This window comes from Lactuca serriola, chromosome 8 (genome assembly GCF_051521515.1).
Source record: "Lactuca serriola cultivar US96UC23 chromosome 8, Lser_US96UC23_V15, whole genome shotgun sequence".
Lineage (NCBI taxonomy): Eukaryota > Viridiplantae > Streptophyta > Magnoliopsida > Asterales > Asteraceae > Lactuca > Lactuca serriola.
The window spans coordinates 26,909,010-26,934,704 of NC_136415.1; the positions used below are offsets into that span (position 1 = coordinate 26,909,010).

Below are 25,695 nucleotides of genomic sequence, written 5' to 3' on the forward strand. Positions count from 1 at the left end.
GCTTTTTAGGCCGTAAACTCCTTGTTCATGTCTCATTCATACGATTTTTGAGCTATAACCACTATGATGCATGTTTAGAACAAGTTAGGGAGGAAGATCTTACGTTTTGGAGGCGGGATTTGCGGTTTTGGAGTCGAAAACGAGTCTAGAGAGAGAAAGTAGTGAGAGAGAGTGTTTGAGTGGTAAAAGAGTTCAAAGAGGTGTTCACTTTCCTTATATATGCCTCGGGTATTGCACCCGGTACACGATTACCCGATGCTAAAGTTTAACGGGGTTTAAACTTTTTACCCGGGTTAAGTGCTTGAATAATATAACTTTATTCCATTAAATGTAAATAACATTAACGAGTTATATTTAATTTACTATGATAATGATCACATGAAATATAAATAAATAAATAAATATTTATTTATTTGACGACTCCAAATTACGAAACTTTTTATAAAACGACATATTCTGTTAGCGAAAACAGAATTATATAACGGAATAACGTTGGGTTGTCACACAACCACACACAAACAAGGAGAAAGGGACGAACTAGGGTTTTCTGGGAGTGAATTATATGTGAGGAGGCCAAATGGGAGGCTATAATGGGGTTTAAATACATCTCAAACCCTAAAATTAGGGTTTTGCCACCTGGTCGCGTACGCTGGGCATACCTCTAGGTATGTTGCGCGTACGCCTCTCACAACCCATGCATACTAAAGGCACTACGCCCCGTGTACGACGGGTTACGCCCCGCGTAAGGCTTATGGGCAGCTTACATCTCGTCCCAATAATCATGACGGTCCAATTCAATCCAAGATGTCAATTACCAATCATAGCCCACTAAAATTCAAGAAATTAAATTAATTATTACCTCAAAAGTTGATCGTTACATTTAACTTTAGCTCAAACTTGAGTGTTTTAATTGGTGATTAACATTTTATATGGTTCTGATGTTAGTGGATGCGTATGAGTATCCAGTGTACCAAGGAGCGTATCACAGTGTTCTCGGGTTTCTTCATTTCAGGTGAGTTTCGCCGTATTGTAGCATGGGTCTATGGCACCAATGCCGAAACACTAGTTTTGGTTATCTATTAGTAGAGGGATTGTATATATTCATGTAGGATAGACTGAGGACTCTTGGTCTAGACTCTTTTACCCATTCCTTGTGTGGTTGTGGTTGTAGAATAGGATCACCTATCCGGGTTTCTATCTCACCTATGAGTATATACGGTTATGCATTCCTGGTATGTCGATATTTAGTATGTTGATATTTACTATGTTCCTATGTTATAGTGATTTGTAAGATTTGCATCCTGGTATTAAGTATGTTATTGTGTCATAGTGGTATGTTAGATATGTATCCTGCTATGTTAGATCTGTATCTTGGTATATAGAATGTTGTTATGTGGTAGTGATCTGTAGAATTGTATGTCTACTCGTACTTGTTGGTTATCATCTTGTGGGGTCCCCTAGGGATTTTATGTAGTCATGTAGGATAGCCTGAGAACTCTTAATCTAGGATTTATTGCTTGTTCCTTGTTTGGTTGTGGCTCTAGAGTAGGATCATCTGTTCGGGTGGCTATCTCAGCTCTGGGTACCCATGCTTACAAATTTGATGGATGTTAGCTGGTAGCGGGACTGTGTATTGTGAGAGGAGTAGTAGGTGTTAGTGAGTTGTGTGATTTCTGTTTGTCTGTATTATGTTCCTACTTGATCCTTGTTTGTTTATATGTCCACAAATGGTATTAGTGGGTTGAAGCAGTCTTGTTGTGTGCTATAGGCCGGTGTGGGCCGACTGTAAGTCATAGGCACGGAGGATCTGTAAGAGCAATTGGGCTGAGGTGGTAGGCCAACAAACCCTAGGTATTCGATCTCGATGGCTGTGTGGACCTGATGCATGATTGTATGTTTATCGTATAGGGTATTATAGGGGAAACTCACTATGCTTTTTTCTTACCAACAAAAGCGGGACACACTCATCAGCAACATTGAGGATTTTCACATTTTGTATGATACTCTGATTTATAATAAATGTAATTTGGAATAAACAGTTTTCTTAATAATGGATTTACAAATTGGGAAGTTTTACCTTAATAAAAATGAAAAATTTTGGTTATGAAAAATGGAACGTTAGAAGTTGGTATCGGAGCCCTAGTTTGAGCGAAATGGAGGAACACTTGTGTGAATCAAGTTTCAAACTAGGATCCGAGAGTTTTTGCAAAATGTTTTTGAAAATGAATTTATAATAAAAGAGTTGGGTTAGGGACATGGGATTGGTCTCTTATCATGTTCTTGTTTTATTGATGGCTTGGGATTGGGAATGTGGACCTTGATCTAACATTGGTTTTACAGGAAGATGAGGTGTGTACAGTCAACCAGAACCCGAACAGGAGAGTGGTTCCCAAAATACCCATACTTGTTATGTTTTGTGAGTTTTGATTTTTCTGATAAATGAATTGTTAGAAAAAGCATGCTAATGGATAAGGTTCTTTTAGAAAGTGTTGAATAGAAGTGTCTAAGTTAGTATTGCGTTATGATATAGGGGGTTGGTTGCTATATGTTACTTGCTTGTGTAATTGTAATGTGAATGTTGATTAGTTTTATATGATCAGAATTGACTACTTGTTTGGTTGTGGACTTAGGGTATAGTAGATTATTCTATAGGCTATATGATCCCATATTGTGTATAACAAGCATGCACAAAAGCAACCAGTGGTGCAGGAGCGAGGATAATCCTAGGAAGAGTACCTAGGAAGTTAGTTGTAGCTCGTAGGAGAAGTGGGTGTTAGAACACCTAAGAGTGGTCTAGTGTAGTGACTTAGGACCTTGGGATGAATTATGAATCAACTACTGGTAGGTGTGGAAGGTAGTATTGTCCTGTACTACTGAAAGTACATGATCCGTATGAGATTCAGGAGGAATTTTGAGGCTGCTAAGGAACTAATAGGAGTAGGACCTGGTATGTTGAGCACTATATTGTGATGTTTGATCTTTCCTTGAAGTACTTTTAGTGTGGCAGCTAATGAAGGTTCAGGATTAGGAGCTAGCAGCACTAGGAGAGATGGTTTAAATGAAGAGGAGATTCGTGGGATCATTGTCGTAGAAGTGGTTGAGGCGATCAGGAGGTTTATTCCAGATTTGTTTGAGTTGGTCAATACTTCCATGATTAAAGTATTTGATGATTGTTAAGTTGCACTTTCTGAGGTTGATGTTGCTGCAGCTACCGCGACTGTTGCTGACATCGAGTACCGAGACTTCGACAATACAAAGCCCTCGAAGTTTGATGGGTTCTCGGAACCAATTGTGGCGATGAGATGGTTTTCTGATGTTAAGGGTTATTTCTTCACTTGTGCATGTCTGGATGGACAGAAGGTCAATGTGCCTTGAACCTTCTCAGTTTGTGGGCAAGGGATTGGTGGAGAGTGGTTATTGGTTATTACACTCCTAAGCAGAGGTTTATGGTGACTTGAGAGTAGTTCTCGGAGATGTTCCATGCGAAGTATGTCCCCCTGGTAGAGAGGGAGAGACTGGCCCAGGAGTACCTTGATATGAGACAGACGACCGAGTCGGTGACGGAGATCACCAAGATGCTCACTGAGAGAGCTTTGTTCAGTCCTGAGTTCACTGCTTTGGAGTAGGCTCAAATGACTCGATATTTAGGCATGCTTAACACGGATATTCGACAGTTCGTGTCCATCCAACGTTACAAATCTCTCGTTGAGCTTCAGGATGTCGCAAGGAGGTGAGAGATTGAGATAGAGACCTAGGAGTTCATTAAGTCGATTTTGGTTGCAAGAAATACTCTCTCAAAAGTCTGCTTTGTTCTAGGTGTGTTTTGATTTCATTTGAGGTGCAACACTTGGGGCACTAAGTTCTTAAAGGCCAAACTCAAGAAGTTCTACAAGCTACAACAAAGAGGTAATTCTATAATTCTCTTTTATGTTGATTACGTCATTTGCATGCTAGTTGTAAGCTTAATGTTTTGGAAACAATATTGCATGTATAATTAGAGAAAACATAGATTCAAAGCATTTATAGTTGTACGTACACCATAGAATGTTGTAGTATACTAAAACCCTTCAGTGGTATCAGAGCCATGGGTTGTTTTCTTTTATATTTGATGCAATGTGTTAATTTTCAAAGCTGAAAATTGTTGTCTGACAGCCCTACTCGGCGAGTCCATTCTTGTATTCGACGAGTAGGTTGAAGTTTGCCTTGGACTCGTCGAGTCCAGTATGGGGCTCGACGAGTTACCTGTCCAGATAGCAGTTTTTCGAGTTTTTTTGGCCTGTTTTGGATTAGAATCATTAGCACAAAATGTTTTAGTTTTTAAAATCTGATTTTGTTGATATGGTAATGATGATTCTCATCCAAATAAAAGATAATTGTCAAATTTTCATGATCTGTATTAGTTTATCTGATTCGGCTAATTTCTTGAAACTTGTTTGATATGAATTATCTTAACTTATGAGCTTAATTAGATCATAAGCAAATTGTTTGATTTTTTTAGTTTGAATTTTTGATCTAATTTTTTTTTGGTGAAATCCATAACTTGTCCTCAAGTTATGGAAAATGAAAGGTCTTATTTTTAAATTTCATGTTAAATGGTTTTAAGTCTTCCATAACTTGTCCTCAAGTTATGGAACTTGAAGAGTCTTTTACATAAATGTTTTATGAACTCCATAACTTGTCCTCAAGTTATGGAATGTCAAGAGTCTTTTCATAAAACATATATTAAACTCATAACTTACGAAAACCAAAAGTTTTTGAATAGTTCAAAACTTGCCCTCAAGTTTTGGAATTTGTAAATGCAAAGTCTCACTTTGAAACATTTAGTTCCAAAACCCTAGAATTTTAAAAGTTTAAAATTCAACCCTTATAGTATTATAATATTATAGGTTTAATATATATATATATATATATATATATATATATATATATATATATATATATATATATATATATATATGTATTTATAAGAGTAAAGTCAATCTTATCATTAGTAGCCCTCATTCACGAAGCCAGTCTATAAGAGGGGGGGGGGGGGGGGTATAAGGTTACTGCCTATAAAATGAGGGTTTAATGGGTGCCCACTCTCACCCACCGCTTCCTTGACTGGTGGAGGGTCGTTAGCCAGACGAGTTTGACAGGACATTTAAATTATCATTAAACGTATAATGAAATACTAACTAACAAAACACTTATAAATTCCCAATCTTAGTTACTTAGGAAAATGTGAATTTGGTGCTAACCCATGAAATTGCACTTTGCACCTTGTTAGGTCGTTAGTGGAGCGTGTGTGGTTAACCGGCACACTAATCTGGGACTGAGAGTGTGTGGCAAAAGGTATCTTGATGTTAATCATAGATCAATGGAGCGTGTGTGGTTAACTGGCACATTGATTAGGTGGTTGTAACATTGGGTGTACCAAGATAATTTGCATGGTTATTTACACCTTGTGTGTGATCATCGGCATCCCAGTCACAAACTTGAAGGGAACAATCAAGATTTAAACATGCCATTCAAAAGTTCAATGAATCTCAAAGGATCTAGGAATTTCAATCAATTTAAAACTTAATTATTAATTTCGTTTTTCATGGTGGAAATTGGTAAATCGTCATTTACCTACCTTCAAATATTTTGCAATAGGATTACAGCATCCCTTTTCCGAATTGTAAAATATTGTGTTGGGTCCTAGCCTTAATATTTCATTTGGGTGTTATATTAAGGACTTAAATCATTCAACTTGAATTTCTCCCATTGTAGATGTCTAGTTCAGACAACTATTGTCTTCCCAAATCTTTTGGAACAAGATTTCCTCTTGAAGATGATATCCCACGTGGCGATCAAGGTGAAAGATTAATCCCTTTGTCTTGCATTAGTGGAAATTCAAATCATACTTTACTTCCTCCACCTCCTCCAATTATTCTCCCTAACCCACAAGTTCGAAGACTTGAAAAGTGCAAGGTCACTCAAGCCCTATTGGCAAGTAAACACCAAGATGGAAGGTCTGTGTGTACTCATGTCTTGGAGATGAAGTCACATATTGACAGGCTGAGAGTATTGGGTGTTATTGTCTCAAGGAAGTTAGTTGTTGACTGGGTTCTTCATTCATTTCCCGAGTCATATAGTGAGTTCATTAAGGACTACTATATGACAGACCACGACATGACCCTTATTGATCTTACCTATTTGTTTGTTGCTGCTGAATCAGTAATGATTTGGCGCACTAGAAAAGCAAATTTGATTGGAAGATCTACTTCTCAAACTTCCATGGACATTGAAAATGGTAACATTGTAAGTCCAGAAAATATTTATCTTCCCAATGGAAAGGGATCGGCCATATATAGTCAACGCGGTTGACCAAATGGTAAATAGAAAGGCTAAGTCTGTGATTGTCGCATGTGCCAATGCAAAAGAAGCCATTTGTTTCTATTGCCATTTGAAGGGACATTAGAAGCGAAGCTGCCCTGACTACCTGAAAGATCTAAGAGAAGGTAGAATCAAAAAGTTTGACTCTGCTTCAGGTAAGTCTACTGTCTGACTCAATTAAGTTCCTAATTGTTGATTCTTAATACATGATGTGACAAGGTTGCATTTTGATGTTTTGTAGCATCATGCAAAAGGAAGGAAAGCTTAAAGGAAGAGTATGATGAATCTGGTCACGAAGATGGATTTCAATCGCATGGTTCGATGATCGGATTTTTGAGCTGCTACTTAAGAGTTATGATAGAATGCTTAGAAATTTGTAATAACATAGTTTTCATTTGTAGTTGCATTGTAAGGAAAAGTTTTTCCGCATTTTATAAATAAATAAATAAATTATTATATCTCCTTGCAATGGCATTTGTGAAAATTGATGTTTGTATGTTTCTATGTTAGCAATATGAATTTGATTTCTTCGTTTGTGGTAGTGTCGAGAATTTACCAAATAAGGAAAGACTCTCATCACCCAAGTTTCAATTGGATAGGAACTTGGAATCATGCAACTTGAACTTTGTGATGAATGATAATTTTCATCTTTGGGAAATTAAGACCTATTCCTTGTTCACATGTATATGTGAGTCAAGTGAAGGACTAGGGGATTGGGTACATTGGGTGTGTGTTGGTCAGGCCCACCACAGAGAACGCCCACCACAGAGAACAATAAGATTATTCATCATGATTTACTAAAGTTTAGTGAATATGGTTATGCTTACAAGATTAAGTATAATTATGAATCATTGGAAAAGTTTCAATGTATGGCAGAACGAATGAAAAGAATCAAATTAGGCAGAAAGATAGATGTTTCTCCAATCTGAAAAGATGGCAGAGTACTTGAGTATCATGTTTTATGATCATCTTAATAACTATAAAGACCATATCACAATTGATCCTCTAAAGACATCTTAGTGCATTTGTATGGCTAAGAAGAGGAATCATGAATTGTTGAAATGGTTAAATCTAGAAGATGAGTCATACTTCGTTACAAAAAAAAAAAAAAAAAAAAAAAAAAAAAAAAAAAACAAGTCTTAGAGTCATACTCCATGCTTGTGCCTTGAGTGACACTAAATTAAGAAGGTTTATAACACTCATCAAATGTAGAGTAAAATGTTTATTACTCTTGTACATTTGAAATTGGTAAGTTGTGATTTTTTGGATAAAACAAAGACCAACTAAGGCCAACTGTGTGAAGTGTTAGTCTTGATTAGAATCCGCACGAACTCTTGAATATTTGTTTGTCAAGGAATGGTTCTTGACAACAAAGTCTTATATGTCAAAAGGTCATTGGGAGTCTTAAATTTTTTTTGACAAGTTTCAAGAACTAATCAAGAATAAACCTATTGTTAATCACAAGCACACGACTTGAGGTTGTAACCTATCATGATGACATATTCTTATTTATGTGCTCATTCCATTTAAAAGTTGACTATGCATGTGAGTTCTATGAGTTCTCAATTATTTGCATAAAGCAAAGCACCTGGATAAATGAAAGTTTCATTGATCAGTATGGGTGAGCTGCTTAACAACTTGGAAGACATGGTAGGCCCTTGTGCTGCCAAGTGGCAAGAAATTAAGATTAAATAAGTTCAGTCCATATGGGTTTGGATTTGTCACTAACCTTGTCTTGTGATCATGGTTATGACAAATTCACATAGATAGGAACACATACACCATAAAATCTAAATGTCATAAGGTTTCTCTCCAATTCATGAAAATGATTGTGAGGAAACGCTTTCACTAAATAGATTTTAAGGAGATAGAATTATGATATTTGAATTCTCCAATTTAATTATGATTACGGCATCCCTCTTCATAATTTGAAATTGTGAGAAATTGCAAAGGGTCTAGACATTTGAGACTTATTGTTGTAAGTTCTAAAATTATCAAGATACGCATGTGAGCTATCTAAGGAAAGATGTATGATTTTAAGAAGCCTAGATAAAGTCTTATCGAAGCATCTCGTATCAAAAATCTGAACTTTGGTAATGAAAGACGATAAGTATTGATTTCTAGAAGTCCAGCTGATTTCTGAATACATGTCAAAGCTAGTGGGGGCATAAGTGTTATGATAGTAAGATAATAATTATGATGCTAGTGGGAACATAATTATTATGGAAAGTGTTATGAGTTAGCCATGTTAGTTATAGAAAACAAAAGTTTCAATTTGCAAAGATGCAGGGTTTGAAAGGTTGTTTTGCTATAATTATGGGAGAGGAATTCATACTTCAATTCAAATCTAAAAGCTTAGATTGAGTTTATAATCAAATTCAGTCAAATATATATGAATGTTATGTTGGAATGGTTCAACATAAGGAAATTCTATATATGGAAATGTTAATTGCGTTCTCAAAATTTGATTATGATTATGGGATCCCTCTTCATAATCAAAATTTTGAGAACATGGCAAATAAAAATATTATAGCAAAAGACCGATCAAGTATCGTGTCTTTATGTTAGACATTATCAATCGCATCCCATATGCTTCGGGTATAGGATCGATTGCATATGCTATAATATTCTCATGTTCTAAAATTTTCAAATGCCTAGGGCATTAAGAGGGAAAAATGAAAAGAACCGGGTATGACTAAAGTGGTTAAACAACTGTTAAGGGCAATCTAATGTTCACCAAGGATTGGTCGCTTAAGGACAGTTGGAAGTATAATAATGGATGGAACATATTGACACTATTATAAGTAGACAGCATTCTATTAGTAATGAGTTGTCGTGTGGTAAGATATGGAATGTTTCTATATTAGGAGTTGGAGATTAAGAATATATGAGAAAGTTACAAACTTTTATGCAAGAAGGATGTTCAAAGGAATGTACTTTGAATATGAGACTTCATTTCCATGGAATTGTCTTGTAACAATCTCCAAAGGAATATTTTGTAATATCGTTGGTCAAGTCTCTGTGACTTTTGGTACCTAGACATTACAAAAGAATCATTGCATGAAAGTTTAGAATCTAACACTTTCTAGAAGTGACATGAATTGGGAATTCTTACACTTGCAATAAGGATTTGGAATTGTGAAATGAGCATCATTGAAATGGTGTCAATTGATCTATTTCACAAAGTAAGGACCATAGACAAAATAGTGTGCATGCTTGGAGAACTGGAAAACTATTGTTTTAATTCAAGTATTAAGTTGATTATTCGAAACATTATACAATGAATAATGAGTAACCAATATGGGACTCAAAAGTTTTGGGGCCATATAGGATTATTATTATTCTTGTGTTTCACTTTGCATGTTTTGACTTACCGAATAACTAGGTTATTCAAACCATCTACAGTCGATCATACTTTGAAAGTAGGTATTGAGGCAAGACTGTCATGCATGGGTCTGTAGTTTGTCTAGGTATTTTAGACATAGTTGTAGTGTTCATGAGTAGTCCTGGAATAAGATTCGAGTATTAGATTCAACCCACGCTCATCTAAATCACTTCATGGATTTTATCACGAGTGATTGTGAGACGATAATATCTTATATTCTTGAAACGGAGACATGTGAGTTGTAGTTGCGAGTCGGTTGCACATTGACGTATGTAAACGCACCAGTAACTTGGTGTTATAAAACATATTGTTGTGTGTAATTCGATGAGTAAGTACAAGCAAGCATTTGGGTCGAAGTTTATCCATTCCTTTTACCCCATGTGGATAAAAGCGATATTCGTGGGCCCCTTGATGATTTAGTGATGACACCCCTAAGTGCTTAGCTAAGCCTGGACTGATTTGATTTGTTTAATTAGTCGGTCGTCATAAATCGGAAATCGGGATACAACAGATGGACAGAGAGAATGATTATAATCCATGTCTCAGTCCATATGATATATAGAATGGAGGAATATATGATCCCTTATCTAATGGACGCGTCATTGACTAGGTCAGAGTTCGATATCGGCTTTTAAGAGCTACGATTGCTAGTCGAGATTTTGGAGTCGTACTTGCAATAATAGTTATTAGACTTATCCAAGTGGGAGACTGTTGAATTAGGTGTCTAAGCGCATAACTATAATTGGTATGTACTTGACCCGAGAGTAGCATGGTCGATTTGGGTTACATATCACCAGGATAATTTGATAGGATGGATTTTGCGAAGAGGTTATTTATGATTTGTTAATATATTATAAGTTCTAATATATTAACATGAAATCATATCATTTAGTTAGTATTGATCAAGAATTAATTTGAAATTAATTTAGTCATCAAAAGAGACTAATTAAATGTATGCAGATTGATTGGTAAATCATTCATTCTTATAGTGTGGGCCAATGATCCATGATTCTTTAGGTTGGGCTAAACCAATGTTACAACCAATGGATGATCCATGGGGGTTTAAACCCATGGAGCCTAAGAATATGGAAGGTCATATACATTAGGGTTTACATGGTGTAACCCTAATCTTGCCACACTATATAAGAAGCCCCTTAGCATCCAAAATCATACACTAGATGTTCTAGGAGTTCATTGAGTCGATTTTGGGTGCGAAATACTCGCTCAAAAGTCTCCTTTGTTCTAGGTGTGTTGTTATTCTATTTGAGGTGCAACACTTGGGGCACTAAGTTCTTAAAGGCCAAACTCAAGAAGTTCTACAAGCTACAACAAAGAGGTAATTCTATAATTCTATTTTATGTTGATTATGTCATTTGCATGCTAGTAGTAGGTAATGGATGATGTTGGGTGGGTGTTGTTGTTGTGGTTAATGGTTGGTGTTTGTGGCGGGTGTGGGTGGTGGTGGTTGGTACTGGAGGTAGGTAATGGGTGGTGGGGTGGTGGTAGTGATGGCGGTGGGTGGTGAGTGGTGGTTGGTGGTGGTGGAGGTAGGTGGTTGTGATGGGTGGTGGTGGGTGGGTGGTTGTGACGGTGGTGATTTTGGTGGTTGATGAGTGATGGTGGTGGTAGCGGGTGGTAGTGGTGGATGGAGGAGGCGGGTGGTGGTGATGGATAGTGGTGGGTGGATGGTGGTGTTGATGGGCGGTGGTTGGTGGTAGCGACGGGTGTTGGTAAACCACTACAAGAAATTAAAGTATTTACCTACACATAATGTACCCACACATGTTAATATGTGGGAAAATACCCACACATATTTTTATGTGTAGGTAATTGAAAATAATAGTTTTTAATGATTGTTAACACTTACATTGTGTAGATAATACTTTTTACCTAACACTTTTATTTTGGTGCGTAAATTTTACTAAAAAAATTGCCATCCGTCACAAATTTTTTACCCACACATGTAACAAGATTTTATTAATGTCAGGTAAATTACCCATACAAACTTAAAAAATCAATATATGTGTTGATAATTTGTTAACTTTTACCAACACATATTATTTCTCTATAAGAATGTGTAGTTATATATAATAATTATTATTATTTTATTTTTCTAAAAATGACGTGGAATGTTTACTACCGACACATATTTTGAAAATTAAATGTATGGTTTGGAACACCATTAAGTTTTTCACCAATATATAATATTTACATTTACATGCGAATGAAATGTGTAATTACGTAGGTAAGTTAACCAAATTTTGATCTAACTATATTTTGACAAGTGTAGTTTAATTCACATATATTTAATATTTAAAAGTATATATATATATATATATATATATATATATATATATATATATATATATATATATATATAAGTGGCGGAGCCAGGATCAAAGTAAATGAGTATCCCAATTTTTTTTAGGGTAACCTAATTAATTTCCCGGGGTACTTGGGTTTCCCGGGTTCGGTTTCGGTTTTAAACGCAAATCTTAATCAAATACTTAGCTAACCTTAAGTCTTGTTATATAAACATGAAGTTATTTTGATACTTCAATCGACGTGGGACTCAAAGTAGATATCAAATAAAGCATGAGTATAACAAGTTTATATAATAGAAAAAAATGGTTGAGTTTACAGGGATAGAATAGCTGGGAAAATAAATATAATAGAAAAAAATGGTTGAGTTTACAGGGATAGAATAGTTGGGAAAATAAAACAAAAATAAACAAGGAATATGTAAGAAACAAGAATAGAACTCGAGACCTTCCCTTGAATAAGCCAAAGCCTTAACTAGCAGACCAACTCTTTGTTTGTGTTTATAAGAGGAGGGATGCGTATATATACACTATACCGATTTTTTTTTTTGAGGGACACGTAAACAAAAATTGCACTGCCGAAAAAAATTTGAGGGGTACCCCGGGATCCCCTTGGATCCGCCCCTAATATATATATATATATATATATATATATATATATATATATATATATATATATATATATATATATATATATAACTTTATTAAAATAGAGAAAATGACGTAGAAATTTAAAACAGATTCCAAATAGTTATAACAAAAACAAAAATTTAATTAAAGTTAGAAAACAAATTAGATTAGGATTTTGAAATTTGCATCGCGGATTAAGATATGATCCTACTCATCCACTCTGTTTAAATTGTTTTTCAATTTTATTTTCCCTTCATCTTTTCCCACTTAATTTTTTTCGTTTTTCAATTCCCTCCATGCTCCAACCAATGTTTTAAAACTTGGGTCGACCCGACCGGTTCAACCGGTTGGACCGTGACCTGGGGTAGAAGGCGGGTCAATTGAGAACGGTTTTTTGTAAAAATACGGATCGGATCGAACCGGCCGGGTTTCCCCTAAACCGCGGTTCGACCACTTACGTGGAACCGGTTAAAACCAGATTGACCTGTTTTAATAGGGATTGAATAGTTGTTTTAATAGGGATTGAATAATTGGACACAAGTAGCGAACACCAAAACAACGAGCCGTTTGTGGTTTCTTCAATGTTTAAACTTTGTGGATATCAAATTGTTGGTTTTATATGTTTATGTATTATGCATGAAAGTAAAACTATATAAATATAGAAAAATACCATAAACCGGGTTGACCCGACGTTTCAACCGGCTGAACCGGTTGACCCGTGAACCGGTCATCAAACCGGGTCAACTAAAAACCCGGGTTTTAAAACATTGGCTCCAACTAATTCTCCATATTTATTTCAAATATTAAATACAGTTAAACCCAAAATCCATTCTCCGTGATGTCCCAATGTGAACCCTAGCATTATCATGCCTCACCTTACCGATGGCAGCCATGTTCTCCACCGCTTCCTCGTGTATCTCTTTCACCTCTATAAGTACCATTAGCTTGTATTTTCTTTAGTTTTCAACCATATATTTTAATTAAATAGTATGTTATCTGATTAAACCATATGATTTGCCTTTTATTTGCTTGTTTGTTTAAACTCGGTGTGCAGAGATTCAAGACGAATATACTTCCATGATGGTGAATCCAGAACAAAAGTTCAATAGTTGTATACATTTCTTCTCATTCTCTTAAATACGTGATTTCAGATTTTAGACCTATATTAAATTAGCCTATGTAACTTGATTGTCGACTACATGGATGGTCTATGTGACTGGGAGTTGATTATTTAATTAATATTCAGATTGTATTTCACTCCCTCCTCTTGCCATGCTTTCTTCTAATTTTCTAAGATTTGTATCACCTTTTTTTATTTTGATTTTTGAGAATAATTAGATATTAGGATTAATATCGTTTAAACCTTTAAACTGTCTTGGATCCTCTAGACGTAGATGAAACCGATTTTTTTTGTTCGATTGTATGTCCATGAATCACTCTACAAGTTTGATGACAAATAGGGATGCATAATCTTTCTATGGGTTTCCACTTTCCAATATTATGTATGTATTGTTTTTCATTGATGGTTGCTATACTTTACTTTTTATAGGTTCTAAGAAGTAGGCAAAGAGTTGCCAAGAGTGACGTAAGAATGGTAAGAGCTTATTCATTATTTTGTTGGCATATTTAGTCATTTGTTATTACTTTTAGGTATCCCTTGTGAATAATGTGTTTATGTAGCTACAAATTGTTATTATAAGCCTAAAATCCCAATGTGTGTGTATATATATATATATATATATATATATATATATATATATATATATATATATATATATATATATATATATATATATATATATATATATATATACTAGTCGTTTACCCACGCTAAGTGATGGGTGAAAATAATTTTTCTAGAAATTAATTTCTACATACAATTGGTTATTTAAAAATAAAATATATTATTTTTGTGTTTATATTAAGAATCGAAAAAGTTTGTAAATGAGTTTAATAAATTCAAACTTCTATTATCTTGGTGGTTCGTTGGATATTCAGTAGTTATTACATAAAAAATGATGGTATTAACTTATATATAAGTTTCGCCTAAATGATAATAAAATTTTTAATTGAAGATAGATATATTAAATTCCTATGGTTGAAAATAAAAATTATGATATCGATAATACACTATTAGTAACAAATTATGTAGAAACAAAAGATATTCCATTTATTCACATTTATTTATTATTTAGTTTTAAACTGGGCTTTCCTTCAAAAACCCCTCATTTCTTAGTATCTGCATCTCATATGAGGGTGGAAATGTTGTGGCGGTTAGATATACTTCAATAGGTCTTATAAATACTCACATACAATTGGTCTTTTTAGAAAATACACTTTGCAATACTCAAATGTCAAGTATGCAAAAACCATGTTTCATATGATAATAGCCACTACTTAATCATTTAGAAACTAATTTAATGTTTTTCATTTCTAGCATTCAACAAATATCAAATATCTCTATTTATAGTAAAACATATTATTAAAACGTAATATGTGATGAATCCTACTATAAATAAAATTCAAGAAGACTTTATCCTCCATTAAAACAAAAAAAAATTACAAGGAAATAAAATAAAACATTACAAATTATAATGAACCTCATAAAGGGGATTTAGAGGTAAAATCGTCTAATTACAACATAATTACCCATATGATACCATTCATATTGTAAGACAACTTTCAATAGACCATCATAATGCTTAACGTTAAATTCTCCAACACAGGAATCACGAAACAAAGAATAAGGGATAACAAAGATCTTAAAATGAGTGACAATTATCTAATCCATAAGGTACCAAACAAATCAATATTCCAGCTCCAGCAAGACTCCAAAGTGCATAAGTAGATAAAAAGTTGAGTACTGATAGGCCTTGACAAAAAAAAGGAGGAAAACTTGAGTTATAAGGGTATAATCGTCCATAAACACCTTAAACCTCCATTCCAAATCATATTGGAGGCATTTCACTTGTCCAGTTCCATAATTGTAATAAAAGGCATATTAAGCATGTTGAGTAACCTCCGAGCCAAAGACCATTGATTACAAGGATTGATCCAACCAAGAAAAATTGTAGTGTATCCATCACCTCATAGTCCGAACTGGTCAAAGACTGACATCATGGAATTGCTTAATAGATATTGTATTCCTTCACAATAAAATTTAGTTAATAAAGTAATCAAAAAAAGAAAATGACTACAGTGTCGACAAAAATATTAGTGGAAGAAGATCTTACACTGTGTTGATTTCTAACCATGTTTTATTTGCATCTTTTCCATCAAATCCTTCAATGGTTTCGTTTCCAGCAAAGGAATATTGAGCAGTTCTATGAACAACCTCTTCAAAGTAGAAGATGCAGATGTATTATCTGAACCAATATGAACGGAAGATGCAGTTGTGATGCCTAATAATATCCAAGAATGTATGATTATATGCACACTGTAGACTAAGAGTTGTAAAATTTTTGTGGTTACAATTCAAGCTCTTTACGCGTCTTTTTTATTCATACTTTTGTAGCATTTTATACCTACCAAACATGTATTTTGTCTTGAATTAAAAGTATCTACAATATGATAAATCCAAAACTTGTTTACTTTTACTCATTCTTGTAACATCAAAAATTACATGTAATCATATAATTACAATTCTTAGACAGGATAGTCAATTTCAAATTGTCAACACAAAAAGTCACTTTCTACCATTGCAATAACAGTTTTCCCATTGATGACAACTCTTCCCTGAAAATAGAGAAAACAGACATGGTAGAACACATTATAACAGAAAACAAAAAAAAAAGCTTTATATCTTATGCTCAGTTTGTTAAATGTCATAATACCTTCCCAAAAAGCATCCCATCAGCCCCTCTTTTTTTGCCATTTTTGAACCAACAAGATCAACCAAATGAAGCTTTTCCATCAATTTTGTTGTTGCTACAACCATAATATGGACATGTTTCATTGATGACTTCTCTTTCTTCCACAAAAGTTTCAAGGGTACCAACATACACATTTCAGTCTTCAACACAATGGATCTTCCATGTTCGAGTATGCTGACTTCCCAAACAGTAACAGTGGTCAACATGGTCGAACAGTAACTCGCACATCTCAACTTTATGTAAGATTTTCCTCTACAAATATTATCATAGGATTATGTTTAAGCTTATGTGAATTAAGGTTCAAATTATATTACAGAAGCAAGAAGTTTGTGGGTAAAGACCACAGAGTATACCTATGATCTTGATGTTCAATTTGAACATATTGTCCTTCTTAGCCACTTTGGTATATAAATTACCAAATTTTCCCCTGAAGTGAATAAAAACTCCTAACCTGGTGCAAAAACAAGAAAATGACCCGTAAGCACAAACACACACGTACAGTCTATTAACAGGTAAAAACAAAAAATAACAACAAACAAAAACATGGTCAGCTCAAGGAAATGTTAGTTTATGTAGAAAAAAACTAATTAGATGGGGTAGAATAATAGTTATCATGTTTTAAAGATCATGAATAAGTTACCAAACCGACATCATTTCATAGGTAAAGTTCCATTTACTTCTTTTATGTCATTTTTTCGTTAGAAGAAGCGGTTGATTGTATGCTGTTCAAGAATTGCAAATATCTAATTGTTAAAATTTAATGAGCTCGGTTAACCTTTGTCTTGGTGTTTGAGAACTTGCTCGTGGATGTTGGTGGTGCAATGCATTCATCTTAAAAACAAAGATAATCACTTGTGCTCCCTGATAAATCCATGTCCCGTCCCATCCTTCTCAACAAAATTACACTTGTTTATCCTTCTCAACTCTCTCATCCTCCTTCCCTTCTCACCTATAGATCCAATAAGCAAATAACTATGGGGAAGAATGTATAGAACAATTTTTTCCAAATTAACAATCATTAAGAGCTATTTTTAACTCTCCTATCCTCCTTCCCTTCTCACCTAATAGATCGAATAAGCAAATAACCATGGGGAAGAATGTGTAGAACAATTTATTCCAATTTAACGATCATTAAGAGCTATTTTGCAGAAACCAAAATGGCATACCTGATATACGTTTAGAGAAAATAAATCAAATATAGAAGAAATGTATTACCTTTTTCGTAAAGGGATTAACAGGGTCTTTGTCAATGTCAACGATTAGTTAGAGATTGGTTGTAGAGGTGAGAGTGATGGTGTTGTTGGTGATGATGAGTGGTGGTATTTCTTTAGATTAAGGGTTTATAGAAAGATAGAGATAGAGACGGATTATCACGGGTTTATGGGGGCGGGGGCTGGTTGGAGCGGTTGGTGGTGCGGAAACGAAAAATAGGTGGTGGTGCGTTGTTGGTTCGTGATTTGGGGATTGAATGGTGTGCCATGTTTTCAATGTCAGGTGGCGGTGGTAGAGACGACTTAGCATTAGGGTTTCAGGTATCAACAGAAGGTAAAAAATCTGTCTTGATAGTTTTTTGTGTGTTTAGGTTCCAAATAGCTGATGAGAAAGATAAGATAATGGAGTTTGGAATAGAGGGGGCGGCGGACGCAGGTTAGGTAGAGGTGAATTTCCAAGGCGTCGACCATCCATTTGGGTGACCATGTGAGGATTAATGGGGAAAGGATGGCTGGTGAGACACTTCTAGTTTGTATGGGCAGCGTCAAGAAGTTGGTGGTAACAGAGGGTTGCCGGAGACCAAAAAGAGCGAGGTGAGATGGAAGAGATGTGGTGTGACAGCAGACGGTGGTGTGTAGATGAGATTAGGGTTTTCAATATCTTTTGGTAATTCGTAAGATACATTTAGGCACGCATTTTTTACGTTTAGATTGTATGCTTAATATGATTGTACATGATGTTCAAATAGTTATACCTCTTAAATTTCAAGAATAGTCAATATGTTTAATAATATAGTAAAGATATATATATATATATATATATATATATATATATATATATATATATATATATATATATAGGTAAGCATTTGGACCGGGTATTTGGAACTGAAATTGGAGCTTGTCCTCAACTGTTGGTTTCAAAATTGAAACCGATATTACTAGTCCCAGTTCTAGAACCAAATTTGATATTATTGGTTTTGGTTTCGGTTCCGGTTCTGCTTCCAGTTCCATGGTTATTAACCAATTTAGAATGGTTCAAGTTTCGGTTGTTATTTTTTTAGAGTTATTATCCGCTCGAACTGGTTTCTACACAAGCCATTGCCAATTGTTCTTATTTACCTAATTTTGGAAGATAATATGCTTAGAAAATATAAAAACTAGGCTTGTCAATTAATTATCCATATGCATACACGTTTATTTATTTTAGACCACCTCACGAATACTTATGTCAAAAAGCTAGAATCGGGCAATAATTAGAAAAGTAACTATTAACGATTTTTTGGTTTATTGAGCGGATCTTTTGAAAACTTCAGGTCTCAAGCTGATTCAGTCACCTATCCTTGTACGATGCTGAATATTCGAAAGCAAAACATATCTTTTAATATGATGAAGAAAACCTCACCCGATTGTCATGAGAAGATTATGTTGCAGATTTTGTTGGTACTTGATCAAGTCAGTGCACCTAATTACTATGAGTTCAAACAATTACAAGACTTGCAATGAGAGATTTTCCTAGCATATATTATTCTTTTTTAGATTCAATATTTGAGATTAATTGTGTATTTTGTATGTAAAACAGTTGAATTATGCAGACATCTTTGTTGATGTTTCCAATGTGTAGCAAAAATGTAACATTTGTTATTTGTCGTTATTTTATTCTTTAATGATGTTAATAATCGTAATTTATATCTAATTTGCCTTTGATTATTGTGTATTTTATACGTAAGTTTCCTTACATATGTAAACCATACATAATTGTTTTATCTACACATATAAAGATCTTTACTTACACATATTTATTGACACGTGGCACCAACATTTTTGTATGGACATACCAGATAACTTGACACGTTATTGTCCATGTCATGCCATGTAATCCATGTCATCAGCCATATCATTATCTATGTCATTAACCACGTCATTTTCCAAGTCATCTTTCAAATAACTTAGAATACTTCTATCCACACATATTTATTAGTTTTAGCCACACATGTATGTGTATGTATAAATGACTCTATATCCACACATAAGGTATGTGTAGATAAATATCTATATCTACAGTCATGAGCCAACACATAGTTACACTTAATTTATGTGTGGGTAAAGATAATTACCAACATATAATAGGTTTCTACCAACACATAAGATGTCTGGGTAAAGACCCAAATTTCTTGTAGTGGGTGGTGTTAGTGGTAGCATTTGAGAATAAAAATTACCTTTTAAAAATTACGAAATTGTCACCTTGTTAAATTAAAAGGTGATTTTTGTTCTCAAATGTTGTCACAGTAAGAAATGTTTTCGATTGAACGTTCCCCTATATATATATATATATATATATATATATATATATATATATATATATATATATATATATATATATATATATATATATATAGAGAGAGAGAGAGAGAGAGAGAGAGAGCTAGGTTCAAATGTGGATTGACATTTATTGCATGTGTGGACGTGTGAAAAATGCTAGTCTGTGAGAATGACAAAGAAAATATGTTGTTTGGTAATGTGAATATTACGTTCAATCTTACATAACTATTGTCATTATCACGCATTCTCACCAATTAAATCGTCTATAAGGTTATTATAAATTTATTTTTATTATTCACATTCTGTCAGAATATTGTCATGATGTTTATTGAGTCGTATTCTGTAAAAATGTCAATTAATGAAAAACAATGTGTGTGAACAAAAATAAATAAGAATTAGTGAGAATGAATGGAAATGAAATTAATGGTGTGAGGTTGAATGTATTCACGTTACCAAACAACTTATTTTTTTACTAATTCTTATAGAATAACACTGGTTACACATCCACACAATAATTATCCATCCACATATTTTATATATATATATATATATATATATATATATATATATATATATATATATATATATATATTCGCATTTCCCCATGTTCGAATGAAGAGAGAGAGAGAGAGAGTACAACCATGTTACCCTAATTAATGAATTTGAAGTAACCTAGAATTAATTATTCCACCACTATTAGTGCTTTTCTTTGGTACGTTGCTAATAATTTAATTGAATTGTTAAGTTACATTTATGTCCTTCAAATGCAAGCTCTTTTTCACAGCTTGCTATTTTGTTTGTGGATCCACTAATCCAATAATAGTGAATTTTCTTTACATGGTAATGGTTATAATTAGTGACGGTTGTAGTCATTTGCTGATTAAGTTTTTCAGCCAAAAGAGTTTTTCGATTCCCCGTTATATTTTTAACGGAATGTATTTAAATTTCCTTTCATATTTCTTGTCTAAATTTTTGAATAACCTCGAATATAATCAGACTTTGGATCTCAAGTTCAACGGATAAACGTCGGTCAAACCGAGTGTATGCCCTACGAAATTAAACATGTAGCTAGAACTCAAGTTTTGAAGGCTGAAGGTTTCAAGTCAACAACTTATGTAGTAAGTTTTAATATTCAAAATTCAGGCTTATGTACGTCTACCTCCAATAATTTTTTCAAGACCACATCATTAGTTAATGGAGCTTTGTCGCATTATCCTTGTATTGCTTTCCAGTATTATATTCTTGATCGTGTCATGTTTTGCTGCATTTGATAGAGTACATATAAATCAACCAATCAAAGATGGCAACACCATTGTTTCAGATGGTGAGATGTATGAACTGGGGTTTTTTAGCCCTGGAAAGTCAAAGAATCGATATTTGGGGATATGGTACAAGAAGATATCACCTCGTACAGTTGTCTGGGTTGCGAACAGGCAGACACCAATCATTGATTCATCTGGGGTGTTTGAAGTCACTACAGAAGGAATCCTACAGATTTACATTGGTGGTAATAATGTCATCTGGTCATCAAATGTGACATCGGTCTTCGGCAGGAATATGAATCCTGTGGCACAGCTTTTGGACAGCGGAAATCTTGTTGTGTTGGATGAAAGTAGAAACAAAGAAAAACTGATCTGGCAAAGTTTTGACTATCCTGGTGACACTTTGCTACCAGGAATGAAATTTGGGAAGGATTTGATAACAGGAAAAGAGAGGTACTTCACATCTTGGAAGAGCCCTAACGATCCTTCTGTAGGTTTGTATAATTTCCGGGTAGACACAAATGGATATCCACAGATTTTTTTGGGAGAAGGTGAAGCTGAAACCTTGAGGCTTGGACTTTGGAATGGTGTTGGCTTTCAAGGGATTCCTGAGGAAACCATGAATCCAATTTTCTCTACAGAATTTGTTGTGAATCAGAAAGAAATATATTATAGATATAAACTTAAGAGTACAACTATTCAGAGGCTTATTTTGGCGTGGGATGGCATGGCACGGCGATTGCAGTGGATCAAGCGAACCCAAGAATGGGTTGAGTATGCAAATGTAGTGGTTGATGCTTGTAGTCGTTATGGACCATGTGGTCCTTTTGGAAGATGCAGCATGAAAAGTTCTCTACCTTGCAGTTGTTTGGAAGGTTTTGAACCAAGAGTCCTAGAAGAATGGAATGCAGGGGATTGGTCGAGTGGGTGTCAACGTAAAAAGCCATTGGATTGTAGGACTCCGGATGTCTTCCATAAAATTTCAGGAGTGATTTTTCCAGACACACGACGTTCATGGTACAACGAGAGCATGTCCCTTGGAGAATGTGAGATGGCCTGCAGAAGGGATTGTAATTGTACTGCTTATGCTAATTTAGATATCAGAAACGGGGGAAGTGGATGCTTGCTGTGGTTTGATGAGCTAATGGACATTAGAGAATGTGATGATCATCAACAAATCTACATAAGGATTGCAACCTCTGAGCTAGCAGGTACACAAATTTTATTCTATAGATTACAGTGAAATTATTGAGCCTGTTGAGTTGTGGGTGTTATCGTTGGGTCTCTAGCAGCATTATCCTCTAAAATTGCGAAATCTGTATATATATATAAATATAGTTATTTTGTTTATTACACTTATCTTGTGTTTTCTAGCTAGGCTTCTAGCTAATCCTTTTAGCTGCTAAAACCTAATTGACATTCAATGATTAAACTAATGTTGGCATTCGATGTAGGCGGAGTTAAATGACCAATGAAATCTTTAATGGAAAAAAGAAACCTTGTAACTATTAAATATTTCATAAATAAGATTTGGCAAATATATTTCATTAAAGTTTATTCAATCGATGCATTGAATTAAACTTTTTGGTATAACTTATACGAATAGTAGAATGTTGATGTAGCCAACCATTAAATACCTTGTGGATGCCCGAACAAGAAATATTTATACATATAGTTTATAAGAATGTTGACAAAAAAATAAACTGTTGTTATCAGGTATGTTAAATGTGTTTGATTTTGAATTGTAACCTTACTAATTATTTTATTGGTTGGCAAAAGGCAAACTCAGCTTCAACAAGAAGAATGGAGTACTGGTAGTACTGCTGCTCTCAATTTCGTCAGCTGCACTGTTTCTATCTGCAGTAGCATATGCATGTAGAAAGAAAATGAAAAAGCTTCACAAAAAGGAACGAGGTAAAACAAGTCATTGATTATTCTTCGAAAAATTAAACATTAAATGTCTTCAAGAGTGACTTTTGGCAGATGTATACATGAGAAATTGAAAATGAACATTTTGCAGGAAGCGGGGGACATACCCTTGATAAAGATCATAGGACACATACCCCTGATAAAGATCATACAAGTGTTCAGATGGAAAACCTTGATGAGCTATCTTTTTTTAGCCTGCATAAAATAACTGAGGCCACCAATAACTTTAACATTGATAATAAGATTGGAGAAGGTGGTTTTGGTCCCGTTTACAAGGTAACTTGTTGATTCCTTTGAAATAAACGCAATTCATGTCTGTGTTGACAAAGAAATATTAGAATCATAAGTTCCGATATTTATCTGTAGGGTGTACTGGAAAATGGGCGAGTAATCGCTGTAAAACGTCTCTCAGAAACATCCCAACAAGGACTTGAAGAGTTCCAAAATGAAGTCATTTGTATTGCCAAACTTCAGCATCGGAATCTTGTCAAGCTCCTTGGATACTGCATTCATGGAAATGAAAGGATTCTAATTTATGAATACATGGATAACAAAAGTTTGGACTCATTTCTATTTGGTTTGACTCTCTCTAATGCCTTACTCTCACACTTATTGTAGCAACATGCACGGAATAATTAAGTAGCTCATATTTGGCAGATGAAACCAGAGGTTCACTCCTGGACTGGCCTCAACGCTTTCATATTATCCATGGTATAGCCCGAGGTATTCTTTATCTACATCAAGATTCCCGCCTTCAAATCATCCATAGAGATCTCAAGGCAGGTAATATCTTGCTGGACAGCGAAATGAATCCAAAAATATCAGACTTTGGCCTTGCTCGGAAATTTATAGGACAGGATGCCATGGCTAAGACAAAGAAGGTGGTTGGAACATAGTAAGAATCGTAAAACATTGCCCACTACAAGGGGAAAAATACAAACAAAGTCGAAATCACACTAATTTTTTTATATTAAATGAACTTGGTTGCAGTGGTTACATTTCCCCTGAGTATGCAGTACATGGGCGCTTCTCTATAAAGTCAGATGTATTTAGTTTTGGGGTCCTTGTGCTAGAGATTGTGAGTGGGAAGAAAAACAGAGAGTTCTCTCATGAGGCTCACAGCGATAACCTTCTTGGACATGTAAGTTAAATTTACAGACTAGAAAGGACCAAAAACTAGTTGTTCTTTAACATGAAATTTGGCTTCATTCAGGCATGGAGACTATATAAAGAAGACAAGTCCATTGAACTCATTAGTGCATCTTTACGTAACTCTTGCATGGTGTCTGAGGTACTACGCTCAATACATGTTGGATTATTGTGTGTGCAACATCATGCAAAAGATAGGCCAACTATGTTGTCAGTAGTTTTGATGCTGGTTAGTGAGGGGGCACTGCCTCCACCCAAACAACCAGCTTTTTTCACCGAAGAAAGTTATAGTGAAGTTGATATTGTTTCATCCCCCGAGGATTACACGATTACACTTTTGCCTGGTAGATAGAATGTATGTGCCTATGTTGATGTATAAATTGTTGGCGTAATACAAATTGGTTTTGGAGACTTTCCTTATTTTATTTTTGATCTTTCTTTTTCCTTTCTCAGACGACTCGGTTTACGTTTCCTTTTAGTATAAGTAAAGTTTAACCTTTGATGTTGATATATTCATAACTTCTTTTGTTTCATGATAAAATTTAGCCAACAAGTTTTTCATGTGTCACTACAAATAAAATAACCTTTAATGGTATATATTTTTAATGACATATCTTTTTTATGCCACTATAATATGTTTTTAGTGGTATATTTTATATGTCAGTATAAATTTAATAGATTTAATGCCACTAAAAAATTTACGTCATTAATATTAAAATTTATTAGTGGCATAAAAATTTAAAATGCTACTAAAAACTTTATATTTTGTGTCATATATTTTTTATATGCCCCTAAAGTCTTATTTTGCGATTTATAGCTAAAAAGTATATATATGAAATTTGATATACAAAATTGCAAAAAATGGTCCCTGTGGTATGCAAATTTTTAGGGTTTTAGTCCAAATCCCAAACTTTTTGGATTCATGGTCCTTTTGGAGTGGTTTGTATGTGAAAATAGTCCCTTCAAAAATTGAAATGACTATAATACCCTTGGGGTATTTATTTTTCATTTTTCTTTCATTTTTATCAAAATTTAACATTTATTTATTTATTTTAACAATTAAAAAATAATAGAGGATTCACCCTCTCTCTCTCTCTCTCCCAACACCCAAGAACACCTTCATAATCTCAAGAACACTCAAGACATATTCATGAACTTAAGAATATCTTCCACAACCACCACACTTTGACCACCGTCCGCCACCACCACCACCCTTTGACCACCGTCTGCTTCCACCTCTAACAAACACCACAG

The 25,695-nt window shown here is 34.4% G+C and overlaps 1 protein-coding gene across 2 annotated transcripts; it reads left to right on the forward strand.

Annotated features, from left to right (window-relative positions):
• The first annotated feature begins 21,065 nt into the window (after positions 1-21,065).
• On the forward strand, positions 21,066-24,893 carry LOC145068660 (G-type lectin S-receptor-like serine/threonine-protein kinase At4g27290). Of its 2 annotated transcripts, XM_079015662.1 has the most exons (7): positions 21,072-22,574; positions 23,143-23,277; positions 23,384-23,568; positions 23,659-23,869; positions 23,950-24,187; positions 24,283-24,433; positions 24,506-24,893. In XM_079015662.1, the coding sequence occupies exons 1-7, from the start codon at positions 21,296-21,298 to the stop codon at positions 24,791-24,793; spliced, it is 2,487 nt and encodes an 828-aa protein (XP_078871788.1). In that variant the 5' UTR covers positions 21,072-21,295; the 3' UTR covers positions 24,794-24,893. The 2 variants fall into 2 exon arrangements, with proteins under 2 accessions (XP_078871789.1, XP_078871788.1); XM_079015663.1 differs by lacking the exon at positions 24,506-24,893 and having other exon boundaries at positions 21,066-22,574; positions 23,950-24,173; positions 24,283-24,428.
• Positions 24,894-25,695: the final 802 nt, after the last annotated feature.